General features: G+C 37.1%; 1 protein-coding gene across 4 annotated transcripts in view; it reads right to left on the bottom strand.

Annotated features, from left to right (window-relative positions):
- ARHGEF10 (Rho guanine nucleotide exchange factor 10) overlaps positions 1-25,165 on the bottom strand; it is a 2,254,368-nt gene that overhangs the window by 1,591,478 nt on the left and 637,725 nt on the right. For 3 of the 4 annotated variants that reach the window (XM_044073484.1, XM_044073499.1, XM_044073492.1), the window contains one exon: positions 24,234-24,297. In XM_044073484.1, coding sequence (XP_043929419.1) covers positions 24,234-24,297 — 64 coding nt within the window. The remainder of the gene's footprint in view (positions 1-24,233; positions 24,298-25,165) is intronic. The other variant, XM_044073505.1, reaches the window with a different exon arrangement.

A 25,165-nucleotide genomic window follows, 5' to 3' on the forward strand; every position in this document is an offset into this window, starting at 1 on the left:
GGAAATTACCGGCCCATTAGCTTGACAAGCCTTATCTGCAAAGCCATGGAGAGGATCATAATGGACCTCATAAATAAAGACATAGGGAATTTGCAGACTTTGGATCCATCCCAGTTTGGCTTTGTCAAAGGCAGATCATGCCTTCTAAACTTGGTTGACTTTTTGAAACAGTCACCAAAGCCATTGATGAGGAAAGGCAGTCCATACAGCCTACCTCGATCTGGCGAAGGCCTTTGATACAATACCCACTCGGGTATCATTGAAAAACTCATCAGCTTAAATGTTAACCCATACATCACAAGATGGGTTGCAAACTGGCTGAGTGACAGAACTCACAGGGTCAGAGTTGCTGGCGCCATGTCAGACTCAAAGCCTGTCACAAGTGGTGTACCACAGGGCTCAGTCCTGGGCCCACTCTTGTTTGGCATCTACTTTTCCAGTACAAGCAAACACAGGAGGGTTATGGCTGACAAAGTTTGCAGATGACTGCAAACTGGGCCATAGTAGAAAACACATCTGACACAGATATCCTTCAGAAGGGTCTCACAGAAACGGATAACTGGTGCCAGAGCCATGGCCTAAAGTTAAATGCCAAAAATGCATAGTCATACCCTTCGGGAAAAACAAGGTTACCCCTAGCTACCAAATAGGTGGCAATCCACTGAGTACAGAAGAAGTTATCAGGGACCTGGGGACCCAGGTTGATAGTAGTCTGTCATTCGACACCCATGTAGCTAAAGTAGTTAGGAAGACCTTCTACATTGCCCACCTTATCATGAAGGGATTCTCATCTAGATCAAGGGAGGTCATAGTCTCCCTATACTCATCACTCATCAGACCAATGATTGAGTACAATGCCCCATTCGAATGTATCTGACCCGACACTTGCAGCAGCTGGAAAGGCCACAAAGTTCCTCACCAAAAGGATAAAGGGTCTCAAACATCTGTCCTATGCTGCCCGACTGAAAGAACTCCAGCTCTATTCAGTCGCTTACCGCTTGCTCAGAGGTGACCTTTGCCTAACATACAAGGCCATGTCAAACCCAGATTTGATGAATATGCTTCACCTCAAAAAATCTAGATCCGTCAGAGCCACAAGGGCGGGAGACTTAAACCTCGACACGGCTATTAATAGGACGTGCTGGAGGGATAGATTCATCACCCAAACACTCCCTATGCTGTGGAATAAAATCCCGGTATATGTGAGGCAGAGCACCTCGCTGGCCTTGTTCAAGAGAAATCTTGACCAATGGATGGGAGATCGCAGATATATCCCAGGGATTACCTCAGTGTCACTGCTCAACAGAGGCACAGCAAAATAATGGGTATAGTTCCCCATACTAAAGGGGTGGCGTAAGCCACAAAACTATGGGCTAGGCTTGTAAATGCCCTCGGGCAGATAGCCTAGTATGAACCTATGAACCTATAAAATTTCATTCAAAAAGATTTAATTTATTAGAAAAAGCCATGCAAATACATTATCAGCAGCAATAATAATGTGCATAAACAGTGTGCATGATTAAAATACAGAAAAGTTGGTACCAGAAAATTAGAGCGAAATCTGGGGACAAAGTTAAATTAATAGTCATATGGTGTTTAGATTGACACTGTTAAAGAGCATAGTGTTTCTCCTCTAATATCTGAGGCAATGGGTATGAAAGACAGCGATTTAAAGTAATTAATGTGTGAATTACTTAATTATTATAGTTGTCAAGTAACTCTAAAGAGTTTGTATGTGTGCTTACACATGGAAATCATTAAAAGAAATATAAAATTAACTTTCAGGCAAATAAAATGGTGACTGTACATTAAATTGTATGTCATTTGACTTGTAAAAGGTTTGGCATAGAAAAAGAACTCACAGTGTAATTGAACATTTAATTTAAATCAGGAAATCTTAACCTTGATAATGTGAGTAAACAATCTAAAAATTATTTATTGCCTTGAGCTGTTTCCCAAGAGTTTATTAAATTCAGACAGTTTATATAGTGATGCCTGCAGTGCATTCTCCATAAAAGTGCCACAAGAATTGCAAAAGACAGATGAGTTAATCTGCATGAAGAAAATTAGTGTGATTAAGAAACGGACTGAGCCTAATGAATGGACTAACATAATTATCATCACAACAGTTTTATTTCCATACATTCACAATAACTAGTAATACATTGAGCACTATCCACTGCATAAAGTTTACGAATAGGCATCTACCATACAAGGAACAAAATATGCAAACCAACCAAATGATGCAAACCAAGGACTTTGTTAAATAAAAAAAATGCTGGGTAACACTTCTAAGCTGTATTTTTAATTTGCTAATGAAAAGATGCAGAATTTTGAGACGTCTCTTTTAAAATTTCATCAACAAATGAAGTTGTACAATAACTGTGCAGCTTGTTGGTGGTGTTATCATGACATAAAAGTACAACACCAGACCAAAGAACAGCATCATGGAAGACTGAATTACTGAAGTATTTAAGACAAATTAACTTCAAGCTGAATAAAAGTAGGTGCAAAGTCTGAGTTACTGAAATACGATTTATGGGTTATGTCTTGAAAGCAGACATTGAGAAAGCAAAAGAACTAACAAAAATACCTTCTTTCAAAGTCAACATAGCTCTCACAAATGTTAGAAGGATGTAGTATGTTCCATAGCTTATTCAAAACTTGCTGGTGAGTTTATCATTAAAGAAATTCTGAAACATAACATCGAGTAGTACTGGGGAACAGAGCAAGGTAAAAGTTTTAAAATGCTGAAATACTTAGCAAATAAATAAACCACATTAAATTAGTTTTCATGTGAATAAGTCAGTTGCATTACAAGCAGATGCCAGCCAGAATGAAACTGGTGCGGTGATTCTTCAGGAAGGTAAACCTGTTACTTATGAGTTTAGAACCTTTACAGAGTGTTAATGGTTTGCTCAAACAGAAGAAAAGGTACTTGCCAGAGTATATGGATGTGATGTAGAAATTCCGTTAAAATATAGTTATGGGAAAACAGTGTTGGTTAAATAAAAACTAAACCACTGTAGAGTGTATTTATTAAATCATTATTAAAGGCACCAGCAAGACAGCAGAGAATTGGCTTCCCTTCCTATGTTCCTGGACAGTAAGTATGAGTCTCAGAACTGAAACAAATTTATATGCAATTAAAGGAATTACATACTTATTCCAAAATTGCCACACCTTGGAAAATTCACTTTTCTCCAAGGAGCAGCAGACTCGTAGTTAGTATATATAAGTACTGGGGATGAGAGGAGTGCAGCCTCACATTAGGGAATTAAGGGGGGATGTTTTAATAAGTAACCCCAACTTTTGTAGTTTTCTGTTACTTCCTATGAATCACATTTAAAGATTTTAGAATCTGGACTCGTACTAATGAGTCTGAAACTTCTGACGTGGCACTCAAAAAATGCTATTGATATTACTGAAGTATAACCTAAATGTGAAGAACAAGTGAAAAAAAAAATGTATTCAGCAGAAATGAGTTATTCACATTTATAAAGCATAAAGGAGATCTGCTTGGTAAAGAACTGGAAGTAGAATGCATAATTCCACAGTTGCCTATGACTGAAAATAAATTTAAATAGTTTAATTAGTACGCTGAAAGTAATACAAGCATAGTAATGTTTTGAAATGTGGCAATGAGACAGGCCTGCTGTTAGGAAAGTAATACAGCCATGCTTTTCACTTGAATAAATAATAAGAAAATACTGTTGATAATTAAAGCACATGTACTAATCATGCCTATTTAGCTAAGGAAAGCAATGATGTCAAGAGTGACAACACAAGTTAAACTTAACAACTGTGAGGTGTAAAGAAGGCACTTGTGATGTGTTATACTGTTCAAGAATGTGAGAGCAAATAAGGTTTGGCACTGTTCATTGTGCAATGCACATCATAGCAATAATCCATAAGTAATGACTCCTTATTCACTTCCTCCAAGGTTGTGTAGTAAACTAGGAACAGACTTGTTTAATCTTCATGACTGTACTTGATTTACACAAATTCCTATTCAAAATTTCCTGAGGTTATCAAGTTGAAAGGCGCTACATGTATGGATGTCATTAATGAATTTAAAGCTGAATGTTCCATACATGGGATTTTTGAAGTAGAAATACCAGATAATGATATACAAATTCAAGCTGGGAATTTAAGAAGTTTTCAGAATAGTGGGAAGTTAAACACAAGAACACTAGTCAGAACTACCAATAGTCAAATGCTTAAGTTCAGAGGACAGCCGTAACTGTGTTGAAACATTCTGAAGAATACTCAGAACATTAATATTGCTTATTATTTAGGTACATGCTTACCTTTAGAATGTAGAATACTCCACTGAAAGGTACAAATCTTTTGCCAGGTCAATTACCGACAGGCCATGAATAAAATTATACAGTGCACATAAACGTGTGTCTTTGTGTTCCAACTTCAGCTTGAAATTCTGACTTCAGTTAGAGACAGAAGGGAACAAGTATGACAGAAACAGTACTTTAAACAAAGAGCTAAATGCTTATCTTCTCTGAAAGGGGGATTTCAGTGAAAAACTGGCCAAATTCCAAAGTGATGTTCATAGGTTGGTACTAGGCTATCGGCCCTAGGGCCTATACAAGCCTAGCCATAACAATTCCCTGGCTATTTCTTCCCACAATATTTACTTCCCTGGACCCCTGTCTAGAAGGCCGACTGACGTGATCCCCAGGGTGAATTTCCTTTCTTCCATCCAATCGTCAAGGTTCCTTTTGAAGAGGGCCAAAGAGGTGCTCTGCTTGACATGTATGGGTAGTCTATTCCAGAGTCTGGGGAGTCTCTGGATCAGGAACTGATCCCTTCAATATGTTTTATTGTGATGACAAGGTTTAGATCCCTGGAGCATGTGGCTCTGAGGGATTGGGATTTCTTTAAGTGGAGCATGTCCAACAGCTCTGGGTTTGACATGGCCTTGTATGTTAAGCAGAGATCGCCTCTGAGTAAGTGGTAAGAAAGATTGGCTGAGCAACCTACCACAAATTTTACTATGTATAATGAGGACAAAAAAGGTGCTCAGGTGAGACTGGAGGCATTTCTCAAAATCAGTATGTCTCAAAGTGACTGTTGAATACACAGGTTGCTTTTGTAATGTTTGCAGAAAAGACAGATAAAGACAACTAACACAGAAATACATTCAAAAATGGGTTGCTAGGCGTATTTTGAGAATAAAAGAAAGTTGTGGTTTAATTTAAGCAGTGAAGAAAGAGAATTTTGCAACTCACTTATTAAAGACAAGTTTCTTAAAATTATGAAACCAGACAAATGGGAGATTTAGTTATTATGCAAAAAAGTGACCTAATCAGGAAAAATATTTGAGATTTTATAAGGTTTAGATAGATACGGCCAAGTTTCTCATATTGAAATTGACATTGCTTACGATAAAATAGATTTATTCTTTGAAGATTGTCTCTTAAAAGGAGTAATTTCATAGGAATCATTATTTGTTGTTTTGTTACACACCCTATCACCTCAATAAAACCATTTATTTTTAGGACCTCGCATTTATTAAATTATTCTTGGGATTTTCTGAGCAAATTTACCATTGAAATGTATGCTGTCAATTTGTTTTCTTGCTTTCCTCATGTTGAAGGGTTATCTGTGTTTAATGAATCTTTGTTATACTGTGATTTTTTTTAACATTTAAGGAGATAAAATTGAGTGTGGATTTAAAGAAAATAGTTTTATTCAACAATTTTATATATTTCTAAGGGGAGTTTTATAGGCAGACTAAAGGGGTGCCACTATTTACGCTAACATGGTTTTATGTGGACTTGGGAGAAGCAGTTTATGTTACATTCTGAATATGAAATGAGATGGAAATATATTTATTGTATGGAAGGATGCCAATGACAAAATAGTAGAATTCACTGACAAAATTCATCAAGATCTGATGTTATCCTTTTCATTCTTCCTCACTGATGGGTCTTGGATCTGATACTCAAATCCAGCTTGGCTGCTTTTTCAATACTTTGGATCCTCCTTTTTTCCAAAATGCACTACATCTCCCCTAACTCATAAGATTTTGTTTGCCAACGAAAGGGTAAGATTCCTAATTTGAGCTGTAAGGAAACTTAATTTTTTCTGCCTTTTTCCGAATTTGTTTTACTTGATAGACTTCTTTCATTGGTACTGTTCCCTACTTTCCTTGGTAGCCGTCTCGGCTTATTTATTTATTTATTGACTTTATGCAGTGTTTAGGCTTCTTTTGGTAGTACTCTTCGGTCAGCTAGTATGAGTATGTAGTCAGTTCCTTTATTTTTGTTAGTTCTGCCCTCCGGCTGTCCCAGGACATGCTTCTTGCTTATACATCCCTTTGGGTGATGTTGCTTTTCTACATAGAAACTCTGTCTGAACATTGCCTTTACATTATTCTGCTTATGACATAAAAGTGACAGGTGGTGTTATAGATCGCGGGCTCCTTCATATCTTATGTTTCGTCTGTTGTGGTGTATCCAGATTCTCTCTCTGTGTGAGGTAATCTGCATTTATTACTTAGTGTCCAGATTTTCCATTGTAAGAGGTTGAATGGTATGTCTCCAGTGTGTCCGTTATAGTCCAGTTGTCAATTTTTAGCCTGCTGTCTTGTGGCTGGGTTTTTACTTCATCCTAGTGGGTGCAGAGCTTTGGAAGTTGTTTAAGGGTAGACTCTGTTTATGTAATGACAGATTGTATAGCTCCCAACTCTCCTCTCACAAAAAGGTTCATATTTTTGCCTTTTATTTTTAGTTTGTTTAAAAATTTTGTAGCTTACTGGCAACCTTTGAGAACTGCAATCAGAAAATAATGACAGTCGTTTCTTTTTCTTTTCTTGCCCTACAGAGATTTCATGTGTATGCACGCTAATTCAACCCTGTTTCTCTATCAAATTTTCTTATCTTCTTGGTTTAGGAATATCTGCTTAGCTAACCTGTCTTCTATCGGCCTTCATAGTTGGTAGGTCCTTTCCTCGCCATAACAAATTGAGAAGTGTGTCTCACATCGTACCTTCCAATTGTCCAGTGGGTCTATGTTATCTATTCGAACTTTCAAAACTTCGAATACCATATGTTCGAAAACATATGGTCGAAGTTTGAAAGACCAAATATATAATAAAAAAAAAAAAAGAAAAAGAAAAACATATCTTAACAGTGCGAGCAGGGGGACAAGTCCCCCTGCACTCCCCACGTGAGGGGCTGCACCCACCACACACTCCCTACTTGATCACACCAGTGCAGAAAAGGGAAATTCTCCCATTCTGCACAGTACAACGCCATTAAATTCAACCTTCAAACTCTTGAAATGTCGATCATATGGTGTCGACCATATGATGTTCGACATGTCAAGCGTTCGTTGTTCTGACAGGAACCCTTTAAAAGAATATACGATACACTGGAAGTTGTTTTACTAGCCTTTTGACTGTTTTTTGTTTTTCAGGGCTCAACTCCCTACAAAAGAAAGAAAATATACATCAATGAAGCAAAAGATATCAGAACATCAGATCTGAGGTTACCAGGGCCCCCATCAAATCCCAAGGTTTGCTCCCTATGCTGATTATCTTATGATCCCAGGTCTTCGGATCCTACAGTCTTTACTGTCAGAAACTTTTGCTCAACCTCCTTGGACGGATATGTCTACAGACTTTTTGTTTCTCCCTAAAGCCCTGTCTGTGTTTTTTTATTTATTATTTGTTTATTTATTTATTTGTTTCAATTTGATAACCGGGGAAGTCCACTGCGCCATGAGGAGCCCATTTTCAGTGGAGGCCCGGGGAGAAAACCTCAAATGAACAGGTACAGAGAAAGCGAAGATACAAATACAAATAATTGACAGTGTACAATAAGATAATGTGACAATATACGATAATGTGATAACATACAATAAATTCACAAAGACTACAGCAGAGATTACAATAACATGGCATCTTTGATACAGAAACATAAGTGAATTAATAAAAAATGTGTGATATATATATATATATATATATATATATATATTTTTTTTTTTTTTTTTTTTTTTTTTAATAGGTGGCTTGTTGCATTAGGGTGTTGAGGGGTGATTATAGAAGTAGTTGCTGCAGAAAGGCTGGAGAGGTTGATGGCTAGAGAGGAATTTAAGTTGGGGAGTAAGGTGTGCATATCCATTTAGTAGTAAGATAGGAGATCAAGAGAGAGATTTGAATTTAGTGTGGTCCTGGGTACTACGAAGAGTGGGAGGGAGAGAGTTCTATAGTTTAGAAATGGAGTAGGAAAGTAGGAGGTGGCCATGGGGTCATGATGGTTTGTAGATCTGTAGGAGGTGTTGGTTTTCTGATCTGAGTGAGTGGTTGGGGATGTAGGGACTTAGTGCGGTAGAGACCGAGGGGCAGCTGGTCGGTTTGTGGATGAGCTTGAGGGCATTAGTAAGTTTAAGCAAGGTCAAGCAACTGGGGAGTTCGAGCCACTGTACAGTACAAAGAGAGTGGTAGTGCTGGGAGGAGTTTTTTGAGTTGGTAGCAAATATTTTATTATAGCATGATTCGAGCTTGGATTGTAGACTGAGTTGGAGATTGTTTAACAGGGGGGCTCCATACATTAGAGAGGGGAGAAGGTAGGAAGATGCTAGGGTTTTTCTGGTAGAGGGGGAGAGGAAGTGGTTGCGCTTGCACAGAAGTCCTAGTTTTTCGTGTTTTTTTTTAATGGTGGATGGAATATGGGTGTCAAATTTTAGATGCTCGTCAATGATTATGCCAAGGAGTTTGGTATTAGATATGATTTTGATTGGGATGTTATTGCTACTGAGTACTGAGAAAGAGTTTTTGTCTATTAGGGATTTTCTAGAGGGGGAAGAGATCATCAGTTTTGTTTAATTAGCATTAAGGGCAAGATGGTTATTTCTCATCCAGGATTCAGTCTTAGAGAAGAATGACTGAGTTTTTAGAAGTAAGTCAGAGGGGGTGTAAGCAGAGCAGATGATAGCGGAGTCATCTGCATATTGGATTGTTGATGAGTCACATATGGCAAGGTGAAAGTTGTTAATAAATATATTGAAGAGTAGTGGTCCTAGTACAGAACCCTGTGGGACCCAGTGAGGGTATGTTGAAAGATGGAGGTTGAAGATTTTCATTGAAAGGCTTGTTGACATTCTGAGAGAGAGCTTGAGAACCAGGCCAAGGTGGAGGTGGAGAGGTTGAGAGATGAGAGCTGTTTTAAGAGTAGAGGGTGGGGGAGATGGTGTCAAAAGCTTTGGATAGGTCTAGGAACAGGGAAGATAAGAGTTCACCAGAGTCGCAGGCTTGATTTATGGTTTCAAGAAAGGATAGGAGGGCAGTCATGGAAGCTGTGTCAGGGTGGAAGCTGTGGTGAGTATAGGTGAGAAAGTTGTTTTGGGCATGATATGACATGAGTTAAGTATGGACACATTTCTCAAGAATTTTTGTAAAAGGGGAAAGAATAGTAATAGGTCTGAAGTTAGAGGTGTCAATGTTTTTGCCACCATTATGTAATGGGATGATGTATGTTTAGCACCAGATGGATGGGACATATGCTTCTTGGATGGATCTGTTGATTAAGATAGAAATTGGAAGGGCTATACTGTCAGCAGAATGTTTTAGGAAGGTTGTAGGGAAATTGTCAGGTGCGTTCCGGCTAGGTTTTAGCTGGAGTAATAGTTTATTTTATGGTACATGTGGGGATGGGTTGAAGGGGGTGAGTGGTTGATGGGGTTGGGGGGTAGGGGCATTGATGTTGGTGGTTTGGGGAAAAGAGGAGGATAGTTTGGCTATGCAATTTATGAAAAAGGAGTTAAATTGGGTGGCAATGTTTAGGTCAATAAGGTTTGGGTTTGGGCAGGGGCTCTCTTTGTAGACAGGGTGGAAGAGGGAGGGGATAGAGGGCCAGAACTTTCTAGGGTTGCTTGAGTGGTTGGTTTGAAGTTTGAAATAGTATAATTTGCAGTCTGTTGTTATAAGTTTTTTATAGAGTTATGAAGTTGATTGAATTCTAGTAAGTAATTTAGTAGTTTGTTTTTTTGGTATAGTTTCCAGGTTTTATCTCTTTGTACCATGGCATATTTGGTTTCTTTGGACATCCAGGGGGAGGCATTGGCTCTGATTTGCTTGGTTCTTATAGGGGCATGGTTGTTGAGAGTATTTATAATTGTATCATTAAAGTAGGTAGTGGCACTGTCAAGGGGCAGGGTTTTTAGGGGGGACCAGTCAGTAAGTCTTAGACATTTGGAGAAAGTTTGAGGGTTGAAATGGGAAAGATTGCGTGTGTGGTACACCTTCAGTACAAAGTGTCTTGGGCTCAGTTCTTGATTGCCCTTGTTTTGTGGATGATACTGACACACTCCAGTCCATGGAGCATAGAAGGGTTTGTTACTAGCTTCCTTTGGGGCTCAACCCCCTTAACTTACGATAGAGAGTGCAGAAACTAATACAGACACACACATGGATCCAAAACTCCCGAGATGTCCTCTAGATCCAAGATCCTCTTCGGATCTGACATGCTTGCTCCCTGTGGTGCTTCTCCGTGGTTCTATGGTTAATTCATTGGATGCTCCGTCTTCAGATCCAGGTCACTGCAAAAATATCTCAAAGAACAAACTAAAACAATACATGAGAAGGTCAATGAAAAAACAATCAGTAAAAACAAAAATGAAAACTCCAGCAAAGCTAGAACTTCCACTGAGTGACCTTCCAAACCTCTTGTAACAGAGGCACATGGGATATATGCAAATTACCCTTATGAACATCAGGTGTTTCAGCTAATTGGCGATTCTGAATGCCTATGACTTGTTTCTTCATTTTAATGGATAATTTCAGGCCAATAAAGCCAAACCCCACTAGCTGTGGATATGCATATTTTGGCCTTGTTATGACCTCGTCAGCACATTTTTGTTTTTACTGATTGGTTTTTCAGTGACCTTCTCATGTATTGTTTTAGTTTGTTCTTTGGGATATTTTTGCAGTGACCCTAATGATAATGGACATCAGCTGGGTATAGCAGCCCTGTGTTTCTTATGCTTAATCAAACACTCTGCTTGTACTATGCTGACAAGATCATAACATGGTTGAATTATTGTCCATTAAAATAATGAAACAAGTCATGGGCATTCAGAATTGCTAATAAGCTGAAACACCAGATGTTAATAAGGGTCATTTACATATATCCCCTTTGCCTCGGATACAAAAGGTTTGGGAGGTCACTCGGTGGAAGTTCTAGCTTTGTTGGAGTTTACATTAAAGAGATCTGTAACTAATGAAGGTTACTGCTAGCAAACAACTTTATATTTCATTGTTTCATCGACAAATAAAGTACTTGTTGCCTTCGAGGAATAAATTGTCTATGTTACATTTAAAAACTAATAGGCTAGTAATAGTGCAATAGGGAACTGATGGCAAACTGATAATAGGTTCACATTTACTATGTATCTCCTCCAAATTAGGGCATTCTCAGGTTTGCAGCATCCACCTCCTTTAAAGTACAACATAGTACAGTATCAGCAATCCAGCTACATACTGTGGGAGTAGAAACCACAACCTTCTGCATCAAAAGGAAGTATACTACATGTTGTGGTACTAACAATGCAAACAGGTTTGGTATAAGCAGCACTAAACTTCTCTTCCCCTGAAGTGCTCAGATCCTTACTAAAATCCACTTGACACTCAACTATAACTCTCAACTTTGCAGCACAAGAACTCTGGAAATAGCCAAAATGTATTGGGGGAGGGGACAAAGGCCCAAAACCAGGGATGCATTTTACACATTGCTTGTATAAACTTATAAAGTTGCTAGAATAAAATGTTTTGTGTTACCATGCATTCCTTGAAAGATAGGAAGACTGAAACTTAAATGTCTATCATTCAGTGAATTCAGTTCTCACTGATTTGCCAGAAAACCATAAATTTTAAGAGGGGCAGACCAAAAGCATGAGCCAAACATTCCGGACTTTCTGTGAAAATCTGGAGAGTTGAGAGCTATGGACTCAACTTCTTGAATCACAAGTGGTGGTTGGGGTAGAGAATTCAGGCTCTTGCTTCTTGTACCTAAGGTACAGGGTTTGAGCCTGAGTAATACTATCCACAAGATATACCTAACACACGCACACACACACATACACTTGAAGCAGCAAAATACACCCCCACCTTACTTGAAGCAGCAAAATATGCCCCCCCCCCATCTTACCTGAAGCAGCAAAATTCTGGTTCCACTCGGAATAATTCCCTTACACGCACAGCCTTCCGTGAATAATTTTCTTACTTGAAGCAGCATTCTGTGAATAATTCCCCTTACTTGAAGCTGGTTGCAGCAACGCAACAATTCCCTTCCCTTACTTGAAGCAGCAGCTTATCAAAAGATAATTCCCTTTACTGAAAGCAGCAACATTTTGTTGATCAAAATTCCAAATTGCATGCATATGGATGGGCACGCCCTAAACCAGTTTTTTGAAATATGTGACAGCCCAAAAAAGTGGACCACCCCTCTCATCCTCCTCCCCAACCCCCAGCTATGCCACTGGGCTGCTCACATGAAGCTCAAAGGATTTCAGGTGTTTCTGTATTTGAGCTTTATCTGTTCCAAATCTCCAGATCCCTGGGCAATACTATGAATCTGGCAAAATCGAATATATCACTGTACAGAATTTGGGATTCATAGGCTCTTTTTTGAATACTACAAAGAAGACAGCATCTTTGATTCTTCACTGCATCACATCATTAGACATTAAGTATGGAACTTACTGTCATTTCTGTCTCCCTCCAAAGATTAATCCTATAAGCTCTTGATTCTATGTTAACTGCCATAATACTAGTCCCGCTAGCAAGATTTTTTATGCATATCTTCCGATCGGTTTTGGCTGTTCGGTGGTTTATTCTTTACCGGCCTCTATCTGTTGCTATTAAACCAACTACAATTTGCAAATGTCATTTTTGCTAGTGGATCCAGTTGGATGACCTATTCCTATGCAGGCTGTTTCTTCTACACCCCCCCTCCACAGCCACAATGACCACAAACGCTTCCCATCTGGAGTGGGGGGCATTTCAAGTGACTTCCCTGGACACCAGGTTGCATACTGATGTCCTACAGATGACAGCTGCCCTACTCATGTTACAAGCCTTTCAGGATGTTCTCCATCTGTTAACTATTGCAATGCACACTGACAACATGTCAGTAGTTAAGTACATCAACAAACAAGAAGGAAACCGTTCTTACCCCTTGTGCAGATACGCCATGGGGTTTGGGAATGGGCAATATCTTCAGACCCCTTTCTAATTGTAACACACATACCGTAAAACTCCAATGCTCTGGCATATAAGACTCAGTAGGTCCAGTCTGATTTCTCATTAGTTGTCCCTCAATCAATCAGTTGCGAACCTGATTTTTAGCTGTTGGGGCCAACCTTGCTACAACCTCTTTGCTTTCCCCTAAACAACAAATGCAGCAGATATTTCACTCTAATCCCCCCTCCACAGGGAGTCCCCGAGGGATGCTCGGGTACATGATTGCCCCCCCCATTTCCTGTATACTTATCCCCCTCTACCATTGATCTCGAAGTTTCTACAAAACAAAAATAGCAGGTTAAAGAGCTCTGTCATTCTCGTTCTCCTTTTTTGATCTCTTCAAGTGTGGTTCCTCTCTCTCGGGTCTCATCTGAAATATCCTCCATGGATCTCTTATCTCACACTTTGGAGATTCAGCATCCCGATCTCCAGGCCCCCAAACTGACTGGATGGTTTCTCTATTTCCAGTGATTGTAAGACTGTGCAGGCTTGCTTTGCTTGTTCGTGACATTGGCCAGCCAGTTCAGGACCTCTACTATATCATTGCTTATCCTGGCATATTAAGGTACGCTTCTTACCTTTCTCTCCTTTCTGGCTTTATCTGACACATCCATCAGGAATTCCGGAGCTCATTCTGGATCTCCTATCTTACTCGGTGGAGATCAAGTATCCCTTTCTCCATACCTTCTAATCAACCACATGATTTCTCAAGTTCTTATGACAGTACTATGGGTCAAGATTTTGTTTTTCTTGGTCGTGGAGTAATTACCTTCTCAAAAGCTTTTCCACTAAGAAGGCCTATAGAAACAAATGGAAAACATTACCCACACTCACCTCAATTCAGAACACCAGTCTTTTATCACCATCACTTCTACCATTCTTTCCTTCTTACCAATCTTAAAGGAAAGAGTCCAGTTTTCCTCTATTAACTCCAGTTTGTTTACAGTCAACCTGACAGGAATCTTGCTGCTTAGACCTCCCATCTAGAATTCCTAAATTCCTTCGTACCTTATCCTCTTTCTTCAGAGTCTGTTACAGAAACCCTTTATATGGCGAGCTATTGTCATTGTTACTAATGATAGCTATCTCATGTTACACCTACTTGTTTTTTATATATAATTTGTCTATACTTCATGAAACAACCAATACAGAAGGTCTGACCGGTTGTTTAACTCCTTTTTTTATAACAACTTAGACTGAGTAATCTGAGAAATTCCTCTGCCCAAACAGATTATTGACCACATTTTTTCACTGCTTGATTCACAAAATGGTATGGTATTGCATCATCACCCCAGAGACATTCTTTCAGTTTTATGGTTACTGCATCTATTTTTCTTCTAGACTTTCTATCAATGTCATAGGTGCTGCAGTCATTTTACCTTTGTGACACATTACAAGTTGGGCATTGCCTCCAGAAACACAGCTTCCTCTAGTTTGTCAGTGCTTCGGCATATCTTTCCTAAGGACCTCCCGCAAGTTACGTTGCTGTGGATTCTCACCCATCAGTAAGGAAGAATGAAAAGGACAACATAAGACAGAAAAGTTATGTACGTACCATAACGTTTGATTAGTGTTGTCCATTTTCATTCTTCCTCACCTTCCCACCCAGCCATCTCCCGGCCTTGTCATTCCTAGAACAATTATACGGGAATCTTCATATCTTCCAGTTTAAATATTAATATTTCTTCGTCTTCTTGTCTTTAACAATCAGTAGGTAGAAAGCAGCAAACTCGATCTGAGGAGTTAGGGGGACTGTAATGCATTATAGGAAGAGGGAGGAGCTCAAGATTAGGATCCAAAGTCTTGAAAAAGTGGCCGAGCCAGATCTGAGACCCATCAGTGAGGAAGAATGAAAATGGACAACACAGATCAGACATTATGGTAAGTACATTACTTTTTGTTTCTTAAGTTTGCCTATTCTCATACAATGGCCATGGTTAATTACTTAGATGTGACTATTTCAGGTAATAATGGAAGCTTTTGTTGTAATGTACATAGAAAGCCTACTTTTTTCTAATGGGTATCTCCATTTTTTGAGCTGTCACCCTTTTTCACGTTTTTGCATTTATTGAACCATTTTAAGTAGATTTATAATTGCACTTACCGTAATATTTAAATCAGTTTTGCATTTTTTTGCTCTTATCTGAAGATAAATCTTCTTTTTCAAGGCATTTTATAGTCTACATTGTTTTTTGGTTTCTCTGCTGGGAATAAGTCTTTTTCTGAGATTGCAACCCAGTCCCCCAAAGTACTTTACAGCCATTGCTCCCAACCTCTTAGCACAGAAAATCTGGACAAAGCCAAAAATAATGGGGGACAAAGCCCCAAAAATAGGGACACATTTTAAACATTGTTCTTATAAATTTAGAGCATTGCTAGAATAAACGGTTTTGTATTACCATAAATTTTCTAAAGGATATGAGGTCTGAAACTCAAATGTTTCTCCTTATTTAGTGAAATTAATCTTCACTGATTTGCCACAAAAATCCAGAAAACCATAAATTTTATGAGGAACAATCCAAAAATAGGCAAAAATCTGAACAGTTGAAAGGTATGTTTACAGCACACAAGCAGTCCACATTCTCAATGCCGAGACTGCTGTAAGCTGATAAAAACATTTGGACTCTACTTTTACATTCAGAGAAGTACATTTTAAGTACATTTACAATTGCACTTATTTTACCATTTAAATCAGTTTTGTGGAGTTTTTTGCTCTTTATCCAAGTTAATTTAAGACATTTTTATAGTCTGAATTGCTTTTTGGTTTCCCTGCTAGGCCTAGGTGTTTTCCTTCCATCCCTCCCTGTCACTGTTTTGGTTTTATACTTGGAAGCTTTTGAGCTGCCTGCCTACGCTGTGTAGTTGGCCCTAGAAGCTCCTCCCAGTCTTATCCTCCCTGCATATCTTACTAGTTACTGATAGAAGAAACTGCAAAGGCCCTCCCCTTAGTCTGTTAATGTAATTTGAAATTGCCTTGAAGTGTGTATGTTCCTCATTGTTGGCTTGTCTGCCTTTCAATCACCTTGCAATTACTTGTAGCTAGATATTAGACTTGTTTCTGGTACCTTTTCAGTTGCAGCTAACAAAAGTGTGTGTTTTACAATTAGAAGACTGAGATTGCAATTCTAGTGGGAGTAGAAAGGAAGCACACATGGGAGCTTAAAGTGACAATTACTTCTTGTAGCTAGTTGGTACCTTTTCGGTTAACCAAAGTGTGTGTGTTTACATCAAGAAGACTGTGACTACTCTTCTAGTGGCAGTTACAAAGTAGCCTGGTCAGTCTGAGAAAACACAAAGGGAGGCTTAAAATGAGATTGTTTCATCAGCTAGCGGGCTTTCTAGGGACTTAGTTGGGTGTTAATCAGCACTTTAGAGCTGTGCTTTTGCATTAAGAAGTTCAAGGATCATTCATTTTGTGGCAGAAGGTGTTTACCTGGTCTCTCTGATTTGAGAGGCACTCCAGGGAGCTTGAGGTGTAGTCATGTATTGGCCAGAGGTCACAAGTTAGTTTTCAGGTTTTTCTGTCTGCTATAAATTAGGATGCACCTTTTTGAAGAGTTGTTCATCACTCAGTGGTGGTTAATTGTACCCTGTACAGCAGCAGACCTATAAAGCTAGTTCTTAGGACTTTAACCCATAACACAGAAAGGCTTTGTGAGGAGTTAAGCTTAGGGCAGCTAAATACTGTCATATAGCACTAAATAACTACACTAACATCTAGCCTCCACCCTAAACAGCACTCACGACACCCTGGAAAACCAAGTCCCAAAGCCATAATAGCCCATCCCTAATACAGATCCTCACAACATAGATTTGCAATTTCCTAATGTCTATGTGGCCAGCTTGGTAGATATGGGCATCCTGAGACAATGTAGCAATCCTCTCATGTACTCAGACAAGCCTTTAATCCTTAAAGAATCTAACACAGCATTCAAGAGATATACATGCGTACATAATTTCCTTGTAGGCAAAAATCTCATTAACAAACAAGGTTGTCAAACACACTACATCCTTCACACATACCACTAACCACACTCATACGCCTTCTTATGCTGAGGCACTTAAACATCTCCAAATCTCAAAGATCTCCTAAGTCATCAAACTGCAACACCTACCCTCAGCAATCACTAAAGCAGACATCAAATGCAACACCTAACACTATGCATAAGCCTACACCAATGGTCCCCCAAGAACAATGCTCATAAGGCAAGTAAACACTTTAACTAGTACTCTTGTCATAGAAGATTCTACTGTATGATACAGATAATCCTCTTACCAAGATGGACAAGGGGAAGATAATGGTTAGTTGCCTATCTGGAGCTACAGTCTGCAATATCAAGTATGCACTCAGGTCACTTCACCACAGTTACCAATATGATTCTATCATAGTTCATGTGGGTGTACATGGGGCATACCTTACTGGGCTATATGAAAAGAAACATCATGAGTCTCTCTAAATATGTGTCTAGGACAGTATTTGCCTTGCACTGAGCAGCCTTGTACCTTCACCAAGGATGATGCCACAGTAAGAACAGAAAATGACTGATTTTAATAAATGAATTAGTTTCTGATGTCACTCCAAGGGAATGCAATATCTATCAGCATGGGAGGACATGGTTAACAGACTATTTTACTTTGCCAAGGATGGTCGGCACCTGTTCCCCCTGGGCTTTCGCATATTGGCTAAAGCTCTATGTATCCCCTTACAGCTATTTTAGGCAATGCCAAAATGAGAAATATACCAATACAGCAAAAAAAAAAAAAAAAAACAACTCAAAGCAACCTTAAGGTGTTACTGCTCAAAGTTAAGAGCCTAAACGAGAAACTCCATGCCCTAAAAGCTCTCCTCACTCTGGAGAATGTAAACGTGTGCTGATATCAAGACTTGGTGCCCTGGGCTAGTTCAGGAGAATAACCTTGTGTTGGATAAGTGAAATATGAATATTTTTTTTTAATGTGAAAAATTCATAATAGATACTATACTTGTTGGAAATGAGTTCCAAATTTTAGCTATACAGTTTGAGTAAAGGGAATCTCCTGCAGCATTGTTGGCTTTGGTTACATTAATAAAGATTTATTACTAGAGTGTAGGACATGATTACTAGAGTAGGGATGTAGTAGGTTTTGAAGGGCAGCTTTTTCTGGTTGGTTTAGAATTTTATGGGCCATGGTAAGCTGGTTATAAAGTAAAAGTTAAAGTAGTTCTAACCAGTTGAGTTGCTTTGAGGGAAGACCCAAACTAAGAAGTCTAAGTCATCAGTCTCCATTAAGTACGGCACAGCCATTTGGACAGTATTTGTCATATTGTAGATTTACAACGGGTACACTACAAGGAGGGCATGCAGTAGCACCATGAGGGAAATGTCCCATCTACACGATGATGCATCTCTCATCATCATCATTCATCTTCCCACCTTACACTGAGGCATCCTCCTCTAGTCACAGTGTCTGTATCACCACTTGAGACTGTGACTCAGTTTGCATTCACAGCACATTTCCACACAATTCTTCCTGAAAGAGGCAAGCAGGCATTATTTCATTACTCCCTTTCTCGCATTATTATCATCTCTTCCACTCCACAAGGTGCTAATCATATCTGAGTTATCGCAGTAGCAGTCAAGAATTCATCTCCCTGTTCCATGGAGCCATGATGGTGCAGTCAAGTCAGTCAGCCAACATATTTTTGGAAGGTGACAAGGAATCAAGTACTCAATGAAAACCCATGCAGACACAGGAGGAGCAAACAGACTCAACACAGTCAGTGGTCAGAGATCAGGACTGAACACCCACCCAACCACTCCCAAACCTGAAGCTGTAAGGCAGAGGTCTTAAACACCCAGTCAATGTGCTGGATGATATAATTAGTTATCTGCTGAAATAAACTTTTATATCACACACTCGGTAAAGAAACCAGCCAGTAACAATACAAAAATACAAAAGGACACCTCCAAGCAAATAAATTAATTTTACTAATGTTACAAATACAGACTAGAAACAATAACATTCCTTTAGCCATTTTGTTGATATGATGTAACAGAAGACGATATACACTGTGTTTAAGGCAGGATGAATTCAACAATCTCCTCTTCCTAAGGGCTCAGCTAAGCAGCACTTCAGACCACTCTTTCATGAGAAATAAATCAATTACTTTAAATAAAATTCTCACAGTTTGGTAAAACCTCAATACTATGTCCCATGTGAGACAAACTTTAAAATCTTGGCTGAAATATAATATGTTCTATTACTCCACTGTCATAGAAATTCAGAAACAGTTACAAAACACTTTGAGCCAAGGCACGTTGGGACACCTGCCAAGATCTGCCTACTTTGCATGGCTTGAGCCGATGATTAAAGTCACACTCTAAAGCCTATTTAAGCAGCCTGTGCTCCACGGCTCAGGCAGGAAGGGTTATTCACTTCTGGAGAAGCTAAGACCGGTTAATATCCCCGTGCAGGACTGATATCCATAAATTATAAAAAAATGGAAATAACAGCAATTAAGGCTCTATCAAGTTTTATGGATATGGGCAGATGTGATACTGAGCAAGAGTTTGTATGGTGGACTTGGAACAGTTGGACCATGGACTGTAAGGAGTAACAGGAAGAAGAAAGTTTGAATTTATGAGAAGTAAAAGGGTTTATATGTCATACAGTAAAGAAGAAGGGAAATGTTTTCTGTTCTGAAGACATTAGATAAATAAAGTACCTCATATGGCTCTCTCTACTTTTGCATTTGCCAGATCACCAAAACAAAAGCAATAATGTTTTTGTTCTTTATTCATTAGGTATATATTTTACATCACACACACAAATAGACACACACAAAACAGATATTCCACATTATCTCAGCATGCAAAAAAGATTGAAAAGTGCCAATAAAATTAAGTTCCTCATTGTAGGATCTCCAATGGGAAGATAATCAGGGTCACTCCTACCGCACATCACTCCAGATATTCTACTTCTACAAAAATGTATTGATTCATGTGGTGCTGTTTGTGAACCTAATTTAGAGTGTGTAGAGCACATAGCTGACAATATTGATAAAGTAGTGAATGACCTACGAAACGTGATGACACAAATATAGTGCTATGTAATTACAAAAAGAAGATATAAATTATATGAAGCACAGTTAAATTATTAAATAAAATATCAAGAAATGTTAACTCCTCAAACAGAAATGGCCTTAGAATGAATTAAACCACATTCTTATATGATGACATCCAAATGATAACATAGGTTAGCAAACAGGGGTAGATTGATTTCAAGAGGAATCTATATGAATGTCATTATTAATCAAATTTTGGGCAAGAAAACTACAGACAATGATGATGAGAATTTGGTAATATTTAGGGACTTTTGTGATAAAATTACTCAGATGAAAATTACCCTTTAAGCATTGGCATATATGAGGAGACTTCTTGCCATTCAAAGCAGTAAGAAGACTCCTCCACCATGGAAATTTTATCTGATCTCACTAACTCCTAAGTATGGCAAGAAGTCTCCTCATATACGCCAATCTCATTTCTCAGTACATATTATACAATATTTATTGCAATTATAACTGCAACATTAAAGAACATAATGAAAGTAAAAATTAACAAAGATCAAGTAAGATTTATAGTCAATAGGTTAACCCAGGATAATACTAAAAGAATAATCATAATATTACTTGATGCAAATTATATCAGAAAATGGCTACAATTAGTCTTAACAGATAAATGTTTCAATACGGTTATTTTGAGATTTCTGTTTAAACCTTTAAAACAGCTTAGTTTTCCTGATAAATGTATAAATATATTAAATGCTTGCACATAGTTTAAAAATCATATGTTAAGATAGGGCTTCTTTTTGACAGTAAATTTAAACAAGAGAAAGAAAACCATTATATCTATTATCAACACTGATGTATGCTTTGATTATAGATTCTGTTTTTGCAAACTGTATTAGAAATAAACAGAAACTTGAAGGTTTCAAGATTTCTAATGAACATCAGTCCAAAACATGGTTATTTCTTCATATTATATTATCTGTAGGTGATATAAACGTGAGTTCAAGAAACTGACAATTTTATTAAAATTCACCTTTAAAGCTGAAATATATATTTAATTGGAATAAATATGAAATAATATACTTGTGAATTAAAATATCAACAGATATAAAAGTATTTTGAAGATATATGAGAAATCATTTTGTAAGTAAAAAATTGAATAGTTTTTTATTTTCATGTCAAGAAAGATTAATGGTAATACAATGATAAAATTATATTTGATATTATACTTCCTACAATTTATATTATTAGAACCTTATTAAAATTAATGTATTAGCTAGAAAAACACTATTGTCCTTCTTATGGTAGCCATCAGAACCATAAACAGCCTACTTGACTGTATTATCTCTTGGGAGAAAGGTGGAATAAGCTTTCCTGACATTAACTCTTATGCAATACTTTCTTTATATAAAATGGAAATATAGTAGATTGATGATTCATATCAAAGAAAATTGAAATTATTTTATAAAGACATATGTTACTCCTACAAAGCAAAAGAGGATTTTGATTCTTTGGAAAGAGTAAGTAAAATGCCATGGCACTTTATGTCTTATATAAGTGGAGGTCATGCAAAGAAAATTCACTCAAACTATTAATCAGCTATTCTTAAAAGCTTAAGAAATTGCTTATACAAATTAGTCAATTTAAAAAAAAGTCGAGTTCTACTCTATTCCTTATAGTGAACACTTGGGATTTTACAGATTGTATAAACAAAGTTAGTATGATAATTCGAAAAAGTAATGAATTAATGTATTGGGAAGACTGTTTTCAAGAGAACTCACTGATGAATATGAATGACCTGACAGGTTTAATCTTAACAAATGAATCAGAATGGATCTTAGTGTGCCATATAACAAAGACAATAAATAATAATATACAAATTAAGAAAATAAAGTAATTCTAGAATTAATTGTTTATACCTTGCCTAGGAATTAGGAATCTTAATTCAAAAAAGTCTACCAAAACTATATAGGTTAAGTTTAAATAATAACAAAAACATAAGAAATTACCATTGGAATTTTTTGGACAAATGCAATATAGATGACTTAAAAGAGGAAAGAAATAAGAACATAATGGGAAATGAATATGTTTAACAAGTCTACAGTAGAAAATATTTATTTGTCTTATATATATATATATATATATATATGTATACATACATATATATATATATATATATATATATATATGTATACAATATATATGTATACATACATATATATTAAACTATCAGTCCTTGTTGGAAATGTAAGAAGAATGCAAAAGCAGAATGACAACACATATTTTATGAGTGTGAGAACTTGCAATTTTTTTAACATGATGAGAATAACAGATTAAAGCTTTATGGTCTAATAAATGTATTCAAACAAGATCAATGATTCTCATGAATGCACCAATACCCAATGGAATTTGGGAATACCATTGAACAATGTATTAGGGCTTATTACAGTGGCTAGAAACGCTACAAGTAAAAAATGGAAATATGATGTGTCTCCATTATTTACAGATTTTATTGAGCTTACCACTATTTGATGTAAAAGATGCTATTAAGTTATTATCTAATAATTCTAAGCTAAATTTTGGATGTTGAACAAATTTATAAATTTTACTTGAGCAAACAGAGAAATGAATGCTAAAGTCAAATGACATGGTATATTTATACTCTTATATGCTTAAATGCAATTTACATTTACTGTTTAATTTGTATATAGTTTTAAGTTTTAAAAAAATCAATGCACTTAAAAAAAATATTTGTCTGAATTTTTAACAAACGGAAAATATTATTTTTTACTGCAAGGGAATTACCAGAAGTAAAACTCTGAAATGTAAAATGATTCTTAGTTAAAAAAGCGGAAATCATAAGCTCAAAAACTGAAATTAATTAAATAATGACAAGCAATTAACTCAGCATATGCTGAACTAAACTGAAATCAGCAAATCTGTATATAGGACAAAAGCCCTACTATGCCTATCAAAAAATGTATATGTCTGGCACATCTAACAGTCTAATTTATGTTGAGACTCTAACATACCATAATTAAAGATGCAGATCTCACTCTTCCTCATTCCCAATACAGAGCAAATCTCAGCATAACGTATATGCAACGTGCCCTGGCATTACATAAACTATAATGACTCACTTGAATAGTGCAGGAGAAATAAATGCTTAGCACATTATGTATTTATAAAGACAGACAAGTTAGATATCGTACCACTCACCAATAAAAGCATGTATTAATTCCTTAAAATTGAATCTAGTGAGCAAGCTTCTCTTCTGTTCAAATTATCTGGACATGGTTTCTAAATTGCATATTTTCCAAGAGCTATAGTTTTTGTGTAGTCTTACATTTGAGAAGGCTACTGCACACTGTTAGACTTAGCTCTGTTACTTGGTTTGCTAAACAGAGATACAAACTAACTTTTGAATGTCTGAGTATCGATGCATAATAAGTTAAATTAGCCAGCTATAGTATGAGGTCTGCATACACCCAATGCTGCCTAAAGGAAATAATTCATTTTGGTTGAAAAGCAAACATACCTTTATCTCAGATACAGAACACTTACAGACCAGTAAAGTGCTTGTCTCTGTGAAACGCTTGGCTATGGAAACATGCTGCTGTTTTCAGAAAATTCAAACAGCCACTTTAAACAAGTGTGCATCAAACTTGGACTACCCATACGTTTTCCCCACAACCAGTAACAATACCCCAAAGCATTCCATTATAGCATATAAATGTGGCAGTTTAAAAAATAAGGGGAAAAAGTACAGAGGAACTATTTTGCAGCTTGCAACTTCTATTTCCAGTGAAAACTTAAATCATTATTTTCAACAGCATTCCAGCAAACTCACCCTTGTGAGTCAGTGATTACAGAACATAACAGATACACAAACTATTTTTGTAGATAATTGCAGTTGATACATACCCCAGTTGAAGACTTTCTGAACTACAAAGACTGCTTGGAATATTTTCACTGGTATGATCACCTGCTAAAGAAAGTATATGTTTTAATACCCAATGGAACTTTTTCATCCAACTTAAAATCCAAAAACGTGCATCCCACAACTTTTTCTGTCATACTAACAAAAATAGCCCACAGTATAAATTTTCTTCTGTGCTACCAGAAAAGTGGTCACAAAGTTCAGTGCCATGTTTGTGATGTTTCTACACTGCCTGTATTAAGGCACAACACTGAAAAAAATATGTGAGTTAGTAAATGAGAACAGTCAGTGAGAAATGTTCATTGGAGGAATGAACAACAACATGACAACAACATGTTTTGATTTGCACAATAAGGTATTGTGCTACTACTGCCTGCAAAAATAGCCCTTTATTCTATGGTGAATGTTGAAATACGCAATTAAAGTTAAGCAAAAAATCACAAAAGTACTCGAAGAAGAAGATTCTAAACAGATTAATAATGAATGCATCAACCAGGTTTCGATTTGGACATGTTACTTTTTCTGCTCACTCACTTGTACTCATTTTATTTCATTTGTTTGAAAATGACAACTTTAAGTTTCTCTAAATTGAGCAAATGTTCCAACCACAAAAAAAGTTATATACTATGGCTATCCTAATACATTCCAACCTAAATTAACCTGTAAGGTCTAATTAAAATTTCAGAGAGGCACCATTTTTTGTCATCATGTTGCTAAAGTATGGCAATTTCATTTTAATGATATGAACAAACCGAAGGTGCCCTGAATAATTACTCAAGTCTTACATCCTTATCTCAAAAAAGCTAGTTTGTTCACTCCTATACAAAATAAATGGGAATAATGCATATTTAAATGAATTAAAGGTATGACCTCATGGCTCAAATAATCATACAAATGCTGCATTCTAATTAAAAAA

This window comes from Protopterus annectens, chromosome 1.part1 (assembly GCF_019279795.1).
Source record: "Protopterus annectens isolate FY-2018-M chromosome 1.part1, PAN1.0, whole genome shotgun sequence".
Classification (NCBI taxonomy): Eukaryota; Metazoa; Chordata; order Ceratodontiformes; family Protopteridae; genus Protopterus; species Protopterus annectens.